Source organism: Mus caroli, unplaced genomic scaffold, assembly GCF_978045245.1.
Source record: "Mus caroli unplaced genomic scaffold, Mus_caroli_1 scaffold_16, whole genome shotgun sequence".
NCBI lineage: Eukaryota > Metazoa > Chordata > Mammalia > Rodentia > Muridae > Mus > Mus caroli.
The window spans coordinates 1,625,211-1,643,562 of record NW_028227271.1 but is presented as its reverse complement, the minus strand read 5'-3'; the positions used below and the strand labels follow the sequence as shown (position 1 = coordinate 1,643,562).

At 48.3% G+C, this 18,352-nt stretch overlaps 1 protein-coding gene across 6 annotated transcripts; it reads right to left on the bottom strand.

The window, feature by feature from the left end:
• Window positions 1-29: 29 nt before the first annotated feature.
• On the bottom strand, window positions 30-18,103 carry Map3k12 (mitogen-activated protein kinase kinase kinase 12). Of its 6 annotated transcripts, none has more exons than XM_085831688.1 (16): window positions 17,970-18,103; window positions 10,799-10,885; window positions 10,167-10,255; window positions 6,323-6,801; window positions 5,721-5,904; window positions 5,367-5,558; window positions 4,980-5,138; window positions 4,735-4,893; window positions 3,880-3,988; window positions 3,558-3,667; window positions 3,333-3,449; window positions 3,102-3,239; window positions 2,369-2,993; window positions 2,112-2,182; window positions 1,768-2,029; window positions 30-1,447 (listed from the first exon to the last, which is right to left on the bottom strand). In XM_085831688.1, the coding sequence occupies exons 4-16, from the start codon at window positions 6,765-6,767 to the stop codon at window positions 1,352-1,354; spliced, it is 2,667 nt and encodes an 888-aa protein (XP_085687814.1). In that variant the 5' UTR covers window positions 6,768-6,801; window positions 10,167-10,255; window positions 10,799-10,885; window positions 17,970-18,103; the 3' UTR covers window positions 30-1,351. The 6 variants fall into 6 exon arrangements, with proteins under 6 accessions (XP_085687814.1, XP_029325605.1, XP_029325607.1 ...); XM_029469745.2 differs by lacking the exon at window positions 17,970-18,103 and adding an exon at window positions 11,542-11,726; XM_029469747.2 differs by lacking the exon at window positions 10,799-10,885 and having other exon boundaries at window positions 17,970-18,102.
• Window positions 18,104-18,352: the final 249 nt, after the last annotated feature.

The following is an 18,352-nucleotide window of genomic DNA, read 5'->3' as shown; positions in this document are numbered from 1 at the left end:
CCATATTTAGTTTTATAAGCTTCTCCCCCTTTTGTTTTTTTGGGTTTTTTTTTTTTTTTTGGCTCATGAATTTTTGTTTGTCATGGAAATGTAAGAGTGGATTATTAATACATTTCAGTTTAGTTCTGTAATGTCAGGAATTTTTCAAAAAAAAAATTAAAAGATGGACTGGAGCTTTTTCTTTGTGAATAGAAACTGGATGCCACAGTGACTTATGTGGGTGTTGTTCCTGTTTGATGTTATTTTTATACCTTTTAACCTTCAGAGAGCCCTGATTTAGTTTCAATAGAATTAATTAATTAATTCCTTTTTTACCACTCCAATTTTTTTTTTTTTTTAATTTGCCCTCGATCGCCTCCCCCTCCATGATACTGGGTAGCCTCTGAAAACTTGTTTACGGAGATTGACAAATACACTTACCCTAGGATTGTAGAGCAGCTGGTGCATTTATGGAGCTGGGCAGGAACTCGTGGATAGTAAACTTGGGAATGGCTGCCCCTTGTTCTACCTTGCATTCTTTAATTTAGTTATCTCCATAGGTGTTTTGAGACCTCCTTGTTCTGAAATCATTTAGAAAAGTTTACCTGCTATCATTTATGTTAACTTAGAAAGTAACTTGTCCAAATTCCTCAGATAAAATCTTAAATCCAAGGCGAAACCATGTATTATACCACTCCACTCATTCACCAAGAAAACCCTCGACAGTTGGGCCTGCATGGAGTGGTTATATTTCAAGGTTGTTCACAGGGGTTACAATATGACAGTCCCCACCCCTACCAGGCACCAAGATAACAGTGGGGACTAACAGCACCCCAGTTCTTCAGCCTGAGCCATCACATGCTGTTAGTCGTTTAACTTGCCTCTGGGCCCAAAGCCAGGGTTTGGGCAGAGAAACAGGAACAAAGAAATGAGTTACATTGCCACCTGAGAAACCTCAGAGGGATGACCCAGCCTTAGTTTCCCTCCTCCCAAGTGCAAAATGTGTAAACAGTAAACAGAAAATAAAAGTGCAGTTTTAAGTGAATCTTCTTCCTGCCCCTCCAGTGTTCAGGGATAGACAGTATAGAGACAAGCCTGGCTTTTCTATTGCCTACTTGCTTGTTCAACATAAGGAATGGGGTGAAGCAAGAAGGGACCAGCTTCCTTTCCTTATAGCTCTAGGGTAGTACTTGGAGTCATTCATTCCCACAGCTGCCAGTGTCCCCAGAACTTATTCGGTAATTGGTCAGGGGCGTCGTTCACTCTTAAGCCTGGCTTAAGGCTAAGAAAGCCCCATCTATCTGTTGATTATGTGGCGCATATATATTATTTATATAAATATTTCTCTATGTACAAGGAATAAGAGTGTCTTTCATGGTGGAAGGGAGGCTGGGGGCCGCAAGGCATCAATGCTGTTGGAGTTGTCCAATTCAGTGCTGTCACAGTCTGAGTCTTCAGGATTGGGGCCCTGTGAAGAGTAGAAATGCAGTGAGGTGGGGGAACCTTGGGGACCCTTTTATATTATCAGTGGAGTTTTTTTTTTTTTTTAATCCGTTCATAGGTCCAAGGCACTATGCTAGACTCCTTTTAGGATACCTTGATGATTAGTGTCATCAAAGCTGCCACACAAACATCAGGCACTATATGCTGGGACCATTAATTCTCAACTACTACTTACATGGATATTTGTTTTCATGGTTATGGAATAATGATCTTTAGATTCTCAAATGACTGGGTTTCTGATCCCAGTTCACTTTTCAGTGTCTGGTGGTTGCAACTCAAACTTACCTGGCCATCCTGGTGTTGTGTCGGCAAGGAGCTGGATTCACGTTCAGGGACTACCTCTGAAGTAGGTAGGTCCAGTGGAATTTCTGAGCCCTGTGAGCACATGTCATCAGATCGTTCATCCGGCCGCTCATCAGTGTTGGTACTGCCAACTTCTGGTGTGCCACTTGGGGAAGGCTCACTAGCTGTACCTTCCTCCACATCTGATGGGTTCTCTGAGCTGAATGTAGATAGTGACTGACGCATGTTCGGGCCCTGAGGCCACCTAAATGTTGAGGCATGGTTACAGCTTGTGTAGAGTCCTTTAAAGTTCCCAAAGTGAAAGATGCCATTACAGCACCACTCACCTTTGACTTGGGGGTAGCTCTACTTCACTGTCTACCTCTCCTTCTTCTTCTTCAGATGAGATACCACGTTTCTACAGTAGAGATGGGTGTGGGTAGGTGTGTGTAAGTAAACCAGTCAAAAAATGGTAAGTCATTAAGAATTGGGCAACGATACATAGTTGAGTGGGGTTGGGGTATAGTTAGCACTTGGACCCTTGAGGAGATGAAGGATTTTAAGGAAATGAGGTGTGGGGCAGAAGAACATCCCCATACTTTACCTGACTTCGAGTCACAGCAGCCCTGTACAGCAGCGCAGCGGGGGTCAAGTGCTGGGACCCAGCCCGGTTTCCTCCCCGGCCTGCAGTCCCTTCCCTTCCAGTTCCCAGCAGCCCCACACCTTCTCCAGGCCCTACTGGTGGAGGTGGTTCCCCTTTAGCTCCCCCAGGTGAATCTGGGCTGGTGGAACCAGGAGCTGATCCCTCACTTGGAGGAGTATCGCCCTGGGGTGGAGGTGGTGAGCCAGGATCCCGAGCTCCCCCTGTAGCCCCTCGGCCTCGGGCTCCCAGCGCTGCTGATAGCAGGTCTGGGGATGATGATGACATCTTTCGGAGTAGAAGGTCATGGTGGAGTCCACGGAGAGCAGGGGGGCAAGCATCCCAAGCTGAAGGGCCCACTCCTAGGCCCCCTGGGCTTCCTAGTCCTCCAGGCTCATGGGGTGGCAAAGCTGCACGAAGCCCAGGCAGGTCTCCACAGCTGCCCTTGGCACTGGCCTTTCGGTGACGGGTCTTGCCACGCCGACTCCTTCCAGGTGAAGGGGGGCCCTTAGGACACCCAGGAAGCCCCACCCCACTTAGGGCTGCATCTAGTTTAGGTAGCAAAGACTCTGTCTTGAGAATATCTGGCCTGGTAAGGGAGGGAAAGTATAATGTTCAGATTAACAGTGGTAAGTCTCTCCCCACTAAAGAGATCCTTGCAAGGATCCCTCCTGCAATGTCCTCATGTGGGTCTCACCTTTTGCTGTGGGGCGACAGTTTCTGTGGCACGTTCCTTTTCTTGATGAGCTTCTCCATAGTGTTTCCATGTAGGAGGCCCCGGGAAGGGTGTGACTTTAGTAGACCAGGACACCGCCTTTCTAAAGCCTGCTCTCGCCTAAAAAAATCCAGACTCAGTTGGGTCTCCTAAATTGGTTATTTTCATGAAAACTAGGAATGCGCTATACTGTCTTAAGTGTTATTTACCTACCTGAGCAATTCCCTCTCTTTGAGTTCTAGTTGCAGCATGAGGGCATTCAGTTCCATGTACAGGTTGTTGGCTCTCTCCAACTTGCGTTCATAGTGCTCCCTGATGTCCAGGGCATGTCTGAAAGGGCAGATGATTTTCCCTCGGTGAGCTGGGTGTTCTCTGTGACTCCATGATGAATGGTTCCTGCTGTTTAGATAAGATTCACTTTCCTAAATAGGCACATACCTGAGCTCCTCCCTTCTCCGCATCACCAGTTCCTCTTCTAGGCGGTGCAGACAGGTCCCTTCTGACTTAATCTTTTCAAAGTGCAGTTTTACTTCTTCCCGCCACTCTGCCTAGGGATGGAGAGACACGGGGGAGGGGGTGAGGACTATGTCCCTGTCACCTCACAGACCTGTGCTCTTGGAAGGTTGCCTGAGCCACTGTAAGTTACAAAAGGAAATGGATGTTTCTCTAAGGACTTATCTATTCAGTCACATTTACTGGTCACTTCAAAAGCTGCCATGGCTGCAAGGGTCAAAGGTCTGTTTTTCCACCCAAAGCACACCTGGGACTTAAAGTAAGTCTCCTGGGGTGTAGAGAGCACATCAGCTGAGGCAATGTCCAGGTGCAGCAAGATCTGTCGGAATGATGGGCGATTTCGTGGTTTGCTATTCCTAAAGGAGTTGTGAAATAAGAAGGTGGATTAGAATGGAACCAGAGCATATTTTCCTAGCACCTAATCTGATACCATTGTTAACACCAAAATACCACAGAGAGGGGTCTATTTAACCTAGCTTGTTTGTTTTCTCCTTTTGATTTTTTTTTGAGACAGGATTTCTATGTGTAGCTCTGGCTGCCCTGGAACTTAATTTTGTAGACCAGGGTGGCCTCTGCCTCTCAAGTGCTGGAATTAAAGGCATGTGCCACCAGTTTCTGGCTCTAATATTTATACCTGAGCAAAGTGTTTGGTGTCTGGTTGTGGTGCCTTTAATTCTTGTTTACATAGTGTCTTCCAGGACAGCCAGGGCTACAACTTTCCCCACAACTTTTAACTGATTCCATCAAAGGAAACACTGGGGATGTCAGTAACAGGTTCAGTCTTCCTTCCTTGGGGACTGAGTAAGGTCAGTGACGTCTTTCTGCTTTACAGCAACAGCAACCTGACATCGTAAATATTGATCATTGGATCAAATCAGATACATGTTCAAAGAAGATATGATGCAAATCTTTGATGTGTTTTCTGCAGGCCAGAGCAGCCTGTAAGTTGTAAGTTAAGTTCCCTTGGTACACATTCTGTGTCCTGGACCTTGGAGAGATTAGAAAGCTTTAGCTTACTTTTGCTAAGGACATCTGAACCTAGATGTCTTGAGTTCTAGGTGTTTCTTTATTGTCAGTCCAGTCTCCCAGCTCCCATCCTTACCAGCACTGGCGAAGTAGAATTTTAAAACCATCTGGGCAGCTGGAGGGTACAGGCAGGTGGAGACTGTTGCTTCCCACACCCCAGATGATGGCTGAGGAATCTACATCTTTGTAGGGAATCTCTCCAGTCAGTAGTTCCCATAGCACCACCCCAAAGGACCTGAGGAAGGAACATCATTTGGAAGGGTTCTCTCCAGACCTGCATGACCTCTGTACCCGTCCTAAAAGTCTCATCCTGCTGCTTACCAGATGTCAACCTTCTCAGACACAGGTTCATTTCTGATCACTTCAGGAGCCATCCAGGCTACTGTTCCTGCAAAGGACATCTTGGTGCTCTTGTCACTCAGCTCCTTGGAAGTGCCAAAATCTGAGATCTTCACCACATCGTCGTATGTGATTAGCATGCTGGTAAAGAGTGTAGTCAGCCAGGATCCACATCTTTCCATACCCCATCTAACTGCTCTTACTTTCTGATAATATCTGACACACCTAAAGTTGAGAGGCTCACCACAGTCCTCCAGAGGACTGCCACTTAGAAGGGATGGACTTAGGGCAGAATCTAAAACATAGGGAGTTGGCCAGGCTGCCACGGGTAGGTGACCTACATGCACATCAGCTTGCATCCTTACTCACTTGGGTGACTTCAGGTCTCTGTGGATAATCTTGTGCAGGTGCAGGTAATTCATGCCACCAGCAATGCCCATGGACCAGTCAACCAGCAAGGAGGGGGTGACAGGGCGGCCGGCTCTGAGCACCTCATATAGCTGTCCTTGAGCGCAGAACTCCATAAGGATGCAGTAGCAGGGGGCCTGTGTGCAAACACCCCTGAGGGACAGACAGGGGTAAAGCTTAATATCTGCCTTGTGTACCTGGGACCTACGTTTCTACCCATGCCATTTCTGGGTCTCCTTTGAGAAAGGGGATATAGTCCCAGGTGAGGGGAGTCCTGTGTGTCATGGTATCCCCAGCCCCTGCCCTGGACCTCACTTGAAAGTGATGATGTTGGGGTGCTTCAGCTTTCGAAGATGCTTGATGTCAGTCTCCTTGAGATCTCGAACCTTCTTCACAGCTACCTCCTCCCCGTGGAAGCGTCCCAGGAAAACGGCACCCTGAGCCCCTGAGCCTACCCACTGCAGGTCCAGGATTTCCTCAAAGGGGACTTCCCAAAGGTCTGTAGGTAGGAGGCACAGTGCCACAGGCTCAGAAAGATCTGCACTGAACTTGAGACACTCAAGGGTTGGCTGAGTATATCAATGATGAGAAAACAAAGTAGGTTGAAAAGTCTAGTGAAGGAAATACTTGGGTAGTCTTGTGAAAAGCTAGGTGGACATAAGGGTATGTATATAGCTCATTTGTAGAGCACTTGGCTAGGAGGTGTAAAACCTAAGTTCCTGGGTTCAGTTTCCTGGCACAATGTGAGAAAATACTGAAGAGCTGAGGATTCAGCTGTGCAGTAAGTAAAACACTTATCTAGCATGTAGTGTCTAATCCTAGCACCAGAAACAAATGTAAAGGAAAATAAAGCAGATTAGGAAGGTTTGGTAGGACTTGAAGGAAATGGAGGGTGTTCCTACAGGGATCTGGCCTACCTTCCTGCTGTTGCTTGTGTTCTGTGGAGTAGGCTTTGCCAATCATTGTCCAGACAGGGCGCAGGCAGCCAAAAAGACCTTCAAGGAAGCCACTGCCACTCTGGCACTGCAGACGTACCTCATCAGCTCGAACTCTAGATGCTCGACTCTCAGGTGACCCAGTGGCTCCCCCTGGCCCACCTGTATCCTGCTCATGTAGCTGCAGGACACTATTGGCGAAAGGCTCTGGGGGAGGCTCTCCACCTGGGGAGGGGCTGGGCCCTCCTCCACCCTGCCCACCGAGAGGCACAACATCTCGAAGTACACACTGAGTGGGTGTCAGGTCTTTCTCGGGGGTGCAGTCTGAAGTGTCTGGATCCAGCTTTCGCATGGAAGCCTCACTTAGAGTAGACACAAAGCCCCCAAAGGAAGGGGAGGGTGTTCGGGTTTCATGGAGGCAGGCCATGGCCTCTGGAGCCAGGTGTCCTGAGCAGCGGGCCCTGTAAGGAATTAAGGAGGGAAGGGCCATCAGCCAGTTACTGCAAGAGCTCACGGTACCTAGCTGGAGTTGGCCTGAGTGTCAACTCTCTGTACCCTATGGGAAACCTAATACAGAGGAGCTTCTTCTTGGTACCGATTAGTGATCAACAATACTCTTGTATACAAATAATATACTTGAGTATCATCAGAGGGAAGCAAAAACCCACTCAGGTACTGGCTAAAGAAAGACTCAGTGGGTAAAATAATTTGCTGTTGCAAGCCTAGTGAATTACTCAGTGGAAGGAAAGCCAACCCCCAAAAGTGTTGTCCTGGCCTCTCATGTACTACAGCACATTCACACCCCCACAATTTTTAAAGTATCAAACTCAAGTACAAAGGCTAGAGTAATGGAATGCAAAGAATTCAACATGTGCGAGGCACTGGACTAACCGCTGCTGCAGAAGAGATGGCGGTGGTGTAATCATAGTTCCATCATGCAACATTTCCTTCCTTCCTTCCTTCCTTTTCTTTCCTTTTCTTTCCTTTCCTTTCCTTTTCTTTCCTTTTTGGTTTTTTCAAGACAGGATTTCTCTGTGTAGCCCTGGCTGGCCTCGAACTCAGTAATCTGCCTGCCTCTTGTCTCACAAGGGCTGAGATTAAAGGTGTGTGCTACCACTGCCTGGTGTCATCATGCAACATTTAACTTATGTACTTGGATCCCTAGGTTTCATGCCCAGCATGGCAAGATCAAAAACAAAAGCAAGGGCTGGAGAGATGGCTCAGCATTGAGTACTTGGTGGTCTTGCAAAGGACCTGGCTTTGAGTCTTAGAACCTAAACCATGACTAGCAATCATCTGAAATTCCAGTTCTAAGTGATCCAACACTCTCTTCTAGCTTCTCCAGATACTGTACATACACGATGCATTGACATACTTGCAGGCAAGACACCAATACACATAAATCTAAAAATATACGTATTTTTTTAGTAATAATAAAACTAGGCCTCGTGTAGTGGCATATACACTTGGGAGGCAGAGTTCAAAGCCAGCATTGTTTGTACAGTGAGACCTTGTCTCAAAAAAAAAAAAAAAAAAAAAGCGCAACTGAAATACTTCCTCTTTGCTGTGCAGTTGTCATTAACCCCTGCAGCACCCATTCTTGTCAGCTGACGTTGACTGTAAAAGATACAGATATTATATGAAATCAGATTCCCCCCTCCCACAAATATAGGTCTGGTTGTCCTGGAACAGTAGCCTGGAATAGCTTGGCCTCGAGCTTAACAGAGATCTACCAGCCTCTTTCCTTTGTGCTAAGATTAAAGGTGTGTATCACTAAGTCCAGTCTAGGGATCACTTTACCCTGGATCTAAATCTTGGGCACATGGTGGTAATGCACCTAAATGCATCATTATATTGAATGACATATGGTACTGGCAGGCTTTCTACTAAGGTACCCAGATGATGTTCCTGGGCTTCCCTGGTTAACAGTCACTGAGGTCTTCCCAGGAACACCTAGTATCTGGGCCCATCTTTCTTCTCTGTGCTTACAGGTACCTACTTAGGCCTCTCCAGTGGGATGTGATCTTGTGTCTATAACCATAACCACAGAGCTGTACTATCTCCTTGGCACAACTGGAAAAATAAAGGGGTTGAGGGCAGAATTATCCAATGGGGTTGTGTGAAGCTCTAGCCTTCTGCATCGTTCTTCTACCCCTAGATCCCCAAACCAAGATTCAGCTTCCCAGGCAATAGAAACACGTCCCAGTTTGTAGCTATGTGCTACTTAAATAGCACTAATTAGAAAATCACAAGTCGAGGAACTGGGATGTGACTCAGTTGGTAAAGTGCTTGCCCAGCATACACAGAGCCCTTGCACCACATAAACCTGCTGTGGTGGTGCATGCCTGCAATCCCAGCACTGGGGAGATGGAGGCAGTAATCAATTCAAGGTCATTTTCAGCTACACAGCAAATTTGAGGTTGGTCTGAATAAAGGAGACCCTGTGTGAAATAAAAATGGGTTGAGGATGTGGCTTAGGTAGAGCACTTGCCTAGAAGGCAAAAGGCCCTAAACTGCATAAACCCAAGCATGGTTCACAGGCTCATCACCCCAGCACTTGGGAGTTGGAGGCAGGAGGATCAAACATTCAAGGTCATTGGTAAGTAGGAATCTGAGGCCAGCCTGAGCTACAAAAGACCCTGTCTATCTCCAATTGGCTAAGTAGTGGTGAATCTGAGGCCAGTCTGAGCTACCAAAGACGCTATCTCCAAAAATAATACTAATTCACTACCAATACAAATTCTAAGTTTTACATTTGATTCAAGTAAAGTATAGTTAAGTGTCAATTTCTCCAGTCATACAAAGAGCTGAACTAGGTAGCAATAGCACTCAGGCACAACAAACTCTCCCAATTTTTCAGGCTTACTTCAGAACTTGACTCCAATAGACGTACTATTCTTCCAGCCACATGTTTAGTTGGATATCATAGGATGAGATGCAAGGTTCCCTGACAACAATCTAACAGCTTCTGAGGCAAGTTCTTCAGCCCCTGCAGTACTCTCTTGGGAACGAACCACAGTGTGTGTGGGGTGCCACAGAGGAGTATGTTCAGAGCATGATGCAAAGGAAGTTTGGGAAACAGTCTTAGCTTGCCTAACCATCATCTGCAGTCCTTGCTCTTGAAGACTCTCACTGGGTACGGGATTTGTTTGGGATCTGCATAGTTAACAAGCACCTCAGTTGATTCTGTGACTAGTACATTTGAAAATCCTACATACTGGGCTGGGCACAGTGTCTAAGAGCTTTAGTTGCTTTGCAGAGGATCTGGGTTTGAATGTCACATCCACATGGTAGCTCACAACTATCTGTAACCCCAGTTCCAGAGAATCCAACAGACACACACTTGGTACACATACATGCATACAGGTAAAACAGTCATACATAATATACAGTAATTAAAAAAATTTATAATAAATGACACATTGTCATTCTGTCCTTATACTGCTTCATCAGCTGTCACCATCAAATGCCTCTTAAGTTCTTTCTTAATTTCTTATCCAGCTTCTGAAAGACCCAAAACACAAACTCATCAGCCCCGTTTGCTTTAGATACCTTAGTGGCTTATTTATGTTGATATCTAAGCTACCCTGGACACGAAGCTATATCAGGGTTCTGAATTATGGTGTCCAAAGACAATGTGAACTTTTCAAGAAATTATTATGTAAGTTAGCATTTGGTATAAATGTATTACTGAAATTAATCCTCAATACAATATACTACTCTAAGGTGGGAAGGCTGGGGCTATAGCTCAGTTGGTAGGGTGCTTGCATAGCATGGAAGAGGCCTTGAGTTCAATCTCCAACAGCACACACATAATGGCACATACCAGCAGTCCCAGCAGTCAGGGATGGAGGTGAGAGGATCAGAAGTTCAAGGTCATCTCTGGCTTCATAGTGAGTTTCAGGCCAGCCTAGGCTACAGGGTGAAACTTTGTCTTAAAAACAAACAAACAAACAAACAAACCAACAAACCAACCCATAAACTCTAGGGATATATTGATTATCAGCATAAAATATAGTGATTATCACATATTGGATATGTGAACATGCAATCCTGAGATATGGAGGGCTCACACCACATCACCTCTTCCCTCCCTCTGGTCCTCTATTGTTGAGACTATACATGCAGCTAATGGTTGCTGGGGAGAAGGAAAGACATTTTCTTTGATGGTATAGCCACTGGTAAGGTGCTAGTGATACTGTAAATTAACCCTCATTCATGATCCTATTTGCAAACCTAGTTAAACTCTGTGGGTCACAAAAAGGAAAAAAAAACCTGATATGAAAATGGAAGGGGACAAGAAGGGTATGGGAACGATGGAACCAGAGTTATGGGGAATATGGGTGATCAAGTACATTACACACACACGTATGAAAATGTAACAGTGAAACCCATTATTATGTGTAATTAATATATGCTAAGGGGGCGAAGAGATGGATGAGGGTCAAGAGTGCTTACTGTTCTTGCAGATGACTGGGGTTCCATTCCCAGCACCCACATGGTGCTCACAACCCCTATAACTCTTGTTCCAGGGGATCCAAGGCCCTGCAAGTGTGAGGTGCCATTAGCTCAACACACACACACACACACTCTCTCTCTCTCTTTTTCTCTCTGTCATTAAAAAACTAAAAAGTATACAAATACAGTTGGCATTATTAGCCCCACTGGCGTCACAAGGTTACCCTTCTTGTCTTCCAAGTTTCACTTCAACCTGGAAGTCTTCTGTGAAGTTCCAACCCTGTCTAGTTAATTCACTTCAACCTGGAAGTCTTCCGTGAAGTTCCAACCCTGTCTAGTTAATTCCCTTCTAGGTGGGCAAAGCCTGAGCTTCCTGCTCCATGGCTCCCGCTCAGCTTCCAACCAGAGTAGGAGCACTGCTCTACCCACCCAGGGCCGCACATGCTCCGTGTATCTCTCAGTTCCCTGCACCCTCAGAACAGCCTAGCAAAGAAGGCATTATTAGTTCTCCTACGATCTAGAGAAAACCAAGGTCCAGAAATCAGGAACCACAGCCTCTGAATTGCCGTCACAGCCTACAAAATGTGCGGCTTGGAGAGCCACGGTGTCTATTGTAAGGTAAATTACAAGCACTGACCAGCCTGCAAACGCACCGGAGAATTTCCTGCAAACGACCCCAACCAAGGCTTCCGCCTCCCTCACCAAAGCCCCGAGGCTGGGGCTCTCGCAAGCTCTCGGCCCACCTGCTGGACCGCCTGGCCACCAGTGACCGCACCGCGGCAAGCGGAGTGGAAGGGGTTACTGCCACGGCGCCCCATCCCCTGTCGACCTCCTTCCCGACCGTCACGTGGTGCGGGGCTGGGGGCGCGGCTGTGGGAGGGGTCCAAGAGGGGAGAAGAGAGCACAGCCAGCTGGGGGAAGGGCTGGGCGCTGCGGCGTAACCATGACTACTGGGCCCGTGAAGTCACCGGGACAAGATTAGCCCAGGGTCACGTGAACGCGAGGCAGGGGCGGGGCCGCGTAGGAGCCCGCCCCTGACCTGGGCAGGCTACGCTTGCTGCCAGCATACAGATGCGGACCCCGAAGTCATCCCCCACCTGGGTGATCTGAAACCCACCTTCCTCTGACCTTAGTTACTTGGGCTCGGCACCTGGTGGAGAAAAAGTGGCAGGGATTGGAGGGGAAGACTCGTGGGGTTGCTTTGGGGGTACAGTACCACACATAAGTTAAGAAATGGAGATGGGACAAGAAAGGAACAGTCAAAGGAACTAGCTGAGAGACTGGCCAACAGCTTCAAACCTGGAGAATGGCCTGAAAAGCCGGTCTGAAAAGCAGAGAACTCTGGGAAGATGGAGATGAAAAACACAGACCGCCTCTCCCTTCCCTAGTCCGTTTCCTATCTAGAAGCTGAGTTTTGGGTTTTATACCACCAGGCCTTTTAAAATGGTTTGTGTGCCCCCCCTCCCAACCCCCATCATCTGGACTTAGTTTAGTCATAGAGGATGACATCCTCAGAATCAATTTGCAGCTCTGCCTGCCTCAGATCACACAGGCATCCCCAGAGGGCCCTGTGGTATCCAGGGCCTGGGGAGAGCAGAGAAGCCATTTCACCTGCTCATCTTTTAGGGCAGTGGCAATAGCTGAAGAAGCCAGGAGATGAGACCCAGGTAGGGTATTCAGTCATGCTCGGGGTACCCCTACCACCCCTCAGGCTGATGACAGATCTTCCAGATCGACCTGAAAGAAGACAGGGAGGGTTGAGGGTCTCCAGGGAGCCATGGTAAACTGGAGATTCCTCTTTCCCAGCAAATGTCCCCCTTTCTGCTTCCTTTATTCCTGACCCACCAGCTGTGTCTCATTGACCCCAGCTGGGTCTTGGCGCCGGGACTTTGGGGGTGGTGGACTAGAAGCCCTGGGGCCCCAGACATTCGGTCACCCTGGGGGAGGGCAACCTGTCTCCCTGGCCATCAATTATGCAGTGCCTGGGGGGGGGGGAGCATAGAGGAGGGATTCGTCTGTCACTCTGAACCACAAGGATTAAATGTGGACAGTATCTTTGTCAGACTGCAAGGGAACAGAGGTCCCTGCCTTTACCAATGGAGAGGCTCTAAAGACGGCCAGTTCTCCTACTTTACAGATGGTTCCTTCAGGGTCCCACAGGAAGGCTACAGAGTTGGGACCTGTATACAAGTCGCCCTCACCTCTGCCTCAGTCCTCCTAGGCTTTCACGCCAGAGGAGGCAGCGAGGCTGTAGCAGGTGAACTCTGTGGATTCTCCCTAGCTCTCTTTCTTTAACAGCAGCATCCAATGGCTTGTGTGGCGGGGCAGTGCTGGAGGCTTTGCTCAGAGGTGTGGCCATCTGCCTGTGCCTTGAGTTCTTACACCCAACTATCCCTGCCTGCTTGGACATCATTTTCCTGCAGGCTGGGAGGTTCCACTCTCTTCTAATTAGTCTGAGGAGAGGCTGCAAAGGAGAAAGTGGCCATGGCTTGGGGTTCCTGGTTCTCTACCTTTGAGACCCTTGGAGGATAGATGTTTCGGATGGATGCAGCTGTACTTTCTGCCTGCCTGCAGGTTTACTCTACCTTCTGACAGGATCCATTGTCCTTACCCTAGAGTTCTCCCCACATGGAAAGAATGCCCACTCTTTTTTTTTTTTTTTTTTTTGGTTTTTCGAGACAGGGTTTCTCTGTGTAGTCGTGGCTGTCCTGGAACTCACTTTGTAGACCAGGCTGGCCTCGAACTCAGAAATCCGCCTGCCTCTGCCTCCCAAGTGCTGGGATTAAAGGCGTGCGCCACCACGCCCGGCCCGAATGCCCACTCTTTTAGGCCTTATTTTTAAATAGGGAGTTACCTCTTGAGAACTGGGGGAACATAGATCCCCAGGTTCTCCCCTGTCAGGCCCAGAGGTTCCCTATTATCACACTTCTGCCAGTAAGGTGGACAGTGAGGGGACTGGGGGGGGGGGGGGCTGCTCAGGGAGAAGGGTTGATGAAGCAGCCTTGCCTTATGTCCCGTCTCTGTGAGACTCCTACCTGGCCTTAAGGGCAGAAGAGGGGTAGGAGAAGGAAAGAGGGTACAGTGAACTGTGCTGGCCATTTTCCTAGATCTGTTCTGTCTTTCCAACTAGCTAGACACCACGTCTTTGTGGATTCAAGGGAGACCAGCTCTCCTGTTTAATCAGAAGAAAGGGGGACTTGGTCTCTGACCTTTTGCTACCCCGGGACCAATGTCACTTTTAGGTTTCAGTGGTCATGTGACAACAGACATGCTGGAGATGCCATATTTGCTGTCTTGCTTCTGCAAACTGCAGGGAAGGCCTGGAGTCCTGCACCTCGTTCTTACCCCCTAGCTGGTTCCCTGTGGTTAATGAAGAAATAATGTCAGCCCTTCTGATGGCATGGCTGAAATTAGCTCTCATCCTTGCTCAGATCATAAAAGCAGAGAGCAGGACCAGTATGTCATGGGTCACAGTGTCTCTCCGACAGTAAGTCAAGCATGGAAGAAGCTGAATATATAGAACCAGAACTGAATTTGCATTTAAAACTATCTGAAAGTAACCATGTGAGCTAAGATATACCTGTAAACAGAGAGGCTAAGGCAGGTGGATCTTGGGTCCAAGGCCAACCTAAGCTACATAGTGAGACCTTGTCTTAAAAAACGTAACAGAGGGGCTGGAGAGATGGCTCAATGTTTAAGAGCACTGACTGCTCTTCCAGAGGTCCTGAGTTCAAATCCCAGCAACCACATGGCAGGTTACAAGCTCTCTTCTGTCTGAAGACAGTGTACCCACATCAATAAATCTAAATAAATAAATAAATAAATAAATAATAACAGGGAAGGGGGTTGGAGAGATGGCTCAGTGGTTAAAAGCACTGGCTGCTTTTCCAGAGTTAACTCGGTTCAATCTCCAGCACCCATATAGCAGTTCGTGACTAATTCCAGTTCCAGAAGATCTGACACTCACACAAACATATATTAAGGCAGAACACCAATGTCTGTAAATTTGAAAAAATTAATAAAAAGGTAACAGGTGAAATTATGGATGCTTCAACTCTTCCTTAAATAAGATGGCGCCTCAAATAGCACAACCCAGACTTGAACTCCTTCTGTCTCTTCTCCCAAGTGCTAAGATTGCAGGCATGTACCACAAGTTGGTTACCAACTCTCTTCTTTTGGCGTGTCTATATTATTTCAGTAATAATGTTGAATTTCCTTTATCATAAAAGATGATGGTTTTGTTTTTACATGTTTTTTAATTCATGCCCCTGGTCTAGGCATGAGAGAGCCATAGGCCTCAGGACCAGCAGAGGCCGGGGCTGCTTCTGATTGGCTAGGTGACCTATAGTATATAAGGTCTGCTAACAAAGCTGTTCTGCATCTAAAAGTGGACAGTGGCACCTATATCATTCATACATGAGGTTGTGGGATAGGCCCAGCTCTAGCCACATGCTGACTTCTTTCCTTGTGTGTGTGTGTGTGTGTGTGTGTGAGAGAGAGAGAGAGAGAGAGAGAGAGAGAGAGAGAGAGAGAGAGAGAGAGAGAGAGAGAGAGAAAGAGATGGGTGGGTGGGGCTCTCATTATGTAGCCGTGGCTAGGTTGGAGCTTGATGTGTGGACCAGGCTAGTCTTAGAGATCTGCCAGCCTCTGCACTCCGGGGTCCTAGATTAAAGGTGTTTGCTGTCAGGCCGTGCCAGGCCTCAAAGTCCTGATCCTCCTTGCATTTTTGACTTTTTAGCCCACTGATTACTGAAACACGAACGCCACCAAGACTATCTAATGGGTCTTGAATAACTAAGTCATTTCAGTGTCCTCATCCCTAAAGCTACGACAGCGAAACTTGATGACGTTATAGGCATCACTGAAGTAACCAAAACAAGTTTTCGGCCTGGAACCTGGCACACAGGATGCACTCTATAGACAGCAACCATGATGTTTCACACAAAGTACATAGAAAAAAATATTTTTCTTTTTGAAACAAGGTATTATGTCACCCAGACTGGCCTTGAACTTGCAATGTGGTGAAATATGACCGTGAACTCCTGCCTTTACTTTCCCAGTGTAGGAGAAAGTGAAGTTCTATGGCAGGCTGGCTTTATGCTAGGGATGGAACCCAGGGTCTTGTCTTTGCTTCTTGCATGCATGTTTGTCAGGCCTTTACCACCTGAACCACCACTAGACCCTGATACAAAGTTGTCTTTTCTTTTTAGTTTGCTGAGACAGACTCAATGTAGTCTTGACTACCCTGAAACTTGTTGTGTAGACAGGCTGGCTTTGAACTCACAGAGATCCACTTGTCTCCACCTGCCTCCACTGTGCTGAGGCTTCTACCAGCCACCATTCTCTGCGCTTCCTTTGTTTACCTCCTCAAGACAAGAGGTAATAATGAGGAAGAAAGGGAGGTAGAGAACCAGCTGGGAAAAAAAAAAAAAAAAAGGAAAATAAAGAAAAATTCGACCTGCCAGGCCTGTCAGCACAGGCCTCAAAGGCTCAGCTATTTAAGAGGCTGAGGCAGGAGAATTTAAAGTTCAAGTTTAAGAATTTAAAGTTTAAGTACCTGAGAGGTAACTTAGTGGCACTGTGTCTCAAAAATTTTGAAAACAAACAAACAAACAACCTGATGGTTCTAGTTTGGTGGTAGAAAGCTTGCCCAGAATGTAGGCTCTGGGGTCAATTCCTAATACCATAAATAAATAGATAAAACTGAAGAACAGGGCTCTTCTCTGGAGCTCCCTACTCCCCAGAACAGCATGGCCCCTAATCCTGGTTCACACATGACCGGGCTTTCATGGGGGCAAATGGACAAACTCTCCTAAAGCCACCATGTCCTCTGCTGGCATCCTTTCAATGGACTCTAGAAAAGCTGCCACTTCCCATTCTCTTACTCCCTTGGCCTGGGCAGCAAAGGCAGAGGTGGGTGCTGGAATTTCGTGTCCTCTATCATTTTATTATTAACCCCCACTCCCAGAGACTCAGAGCAGTAACTGCTTTTTACAGGGTTTTGCTCTTGTGAAGAAGTCTAGGAAACCCCAGCCACACCTTCCATCTTCCACCTCCGCCCACCAACGATCTAGGACTTGGCAAGTATTGGACCTTGGGGTCTTCCTGGAAGTCAACAGTTGGTTGGACCCAACTTGGGGCCCAGATAACTTTCCATGAGAGATGGCAGCGCTCTACTAATGTCTGGACAGCAAGGCCCAGAGGGAACTTGGGCTGTTTCCTTTCCAAATTCTTGCTACTGGTGTAAGCTTGGGATGACCCTCTGCCTGAAAACCACGGAGCGGCCGGGAGAATCAGAAGAGAGTTTAGAGTGAGGCTCCAGGTGCCTGGGGTGTGTGAGACCTCATGTGCATGCTCTTTTGGTTGAAGGCCAAAGAGGCAGAAGACAGAGAGCCACAAGGCTCCTCCCTGCAGCCCTACTACTGTTTATGGAACCCACCCCCCTTCTCTTTCCACCCTCAGCCAAAGCCTTGCCTACCAAGATTGTAAGCCAAGGAGTTTGGTGAGTGTGTGAGAAAAAGGGAGGTTTGTGAAGCGCCTGACTAGGGAAATGGGTTAAGGAAACCAGAGGAGAGCGGGCAGAAGAGAGAGAAAACCACATCCAAATGGAGGAGGGGGTGCAACAGCTGGACCGGAGGATAGGAAATGCCACAGCTGGAGATTAGAGGGATTACAGATGGAAGGGGGAGAGGGCCCTGCTAGGGCATGCAGGTGTAGGTGCAGCCTAATTTTCAGGTAGAGCCTATTAGGTGCAGGAGTGGGGGAGGGGGGGCGGTGGGTATATTAGGCCTTGCCCTTCCATCCCTTCCCTGGAGAGGGCCACAACTCTCCCTCCTCTCTAGGTCCTGAGGTTGAGGAGGAGAGGACGTGCTCTTGCCCGCTGTCCTTTAGGTCTTCCCCTAGCCACCCTCATCCTCGCATAATCCACCACAGCTTTGGAGGCTCTTGATCTCCAAGCTGGGCCGCCGCATCCCTCAGCTTCGCCCCGTTCCTTCCTATCTCCAGGCGTCGGGTCCAGGGCTCTAGTTCCTTCATCCCACAGCTTCAGCATCCTTGAGTCACCTCCTCCCCCACCACGCCACAATTGTATCCCGACCCTCCCTTCACGCCAGGATCCCAAGACCCGAACCCATCCCTGTCCCCCACCCCCACAAGTCGCCCAGGCTCTCACCTCGGGGGCTCCGCGGCCGCAGCACAAAAGGCGGCGCTGCTGCAGCTCCGCTCCGGATGCTGCTCCCGCCTCCTCCTCCTCCTCCTCCTTCCCTCCTCCCCCCGTTGCCCTCCACCGGACCTGGAGAGCTGTCACCGGCGATGCTCGTGTGGAACTCAGGTGCACGGGTGTCAGCCCCAGCCTTTAGCCCCCACCCCCTACTCTAAGCCCCGTCCCCACTCGACTTGAACTCCCGCTCCTTCCAAGGCCCCCGCCCCTGGCCCCCCGGGACGGACACGCCCTGAGCGGGGGATGCTGCGCTGGAGTCGCCGGCCTCTTAAAGGAGCCCGTGGCTGCCATCCGGCGCGATCCAGGCTCCTTCCTGGAGGTGTTCTACGGCAGTC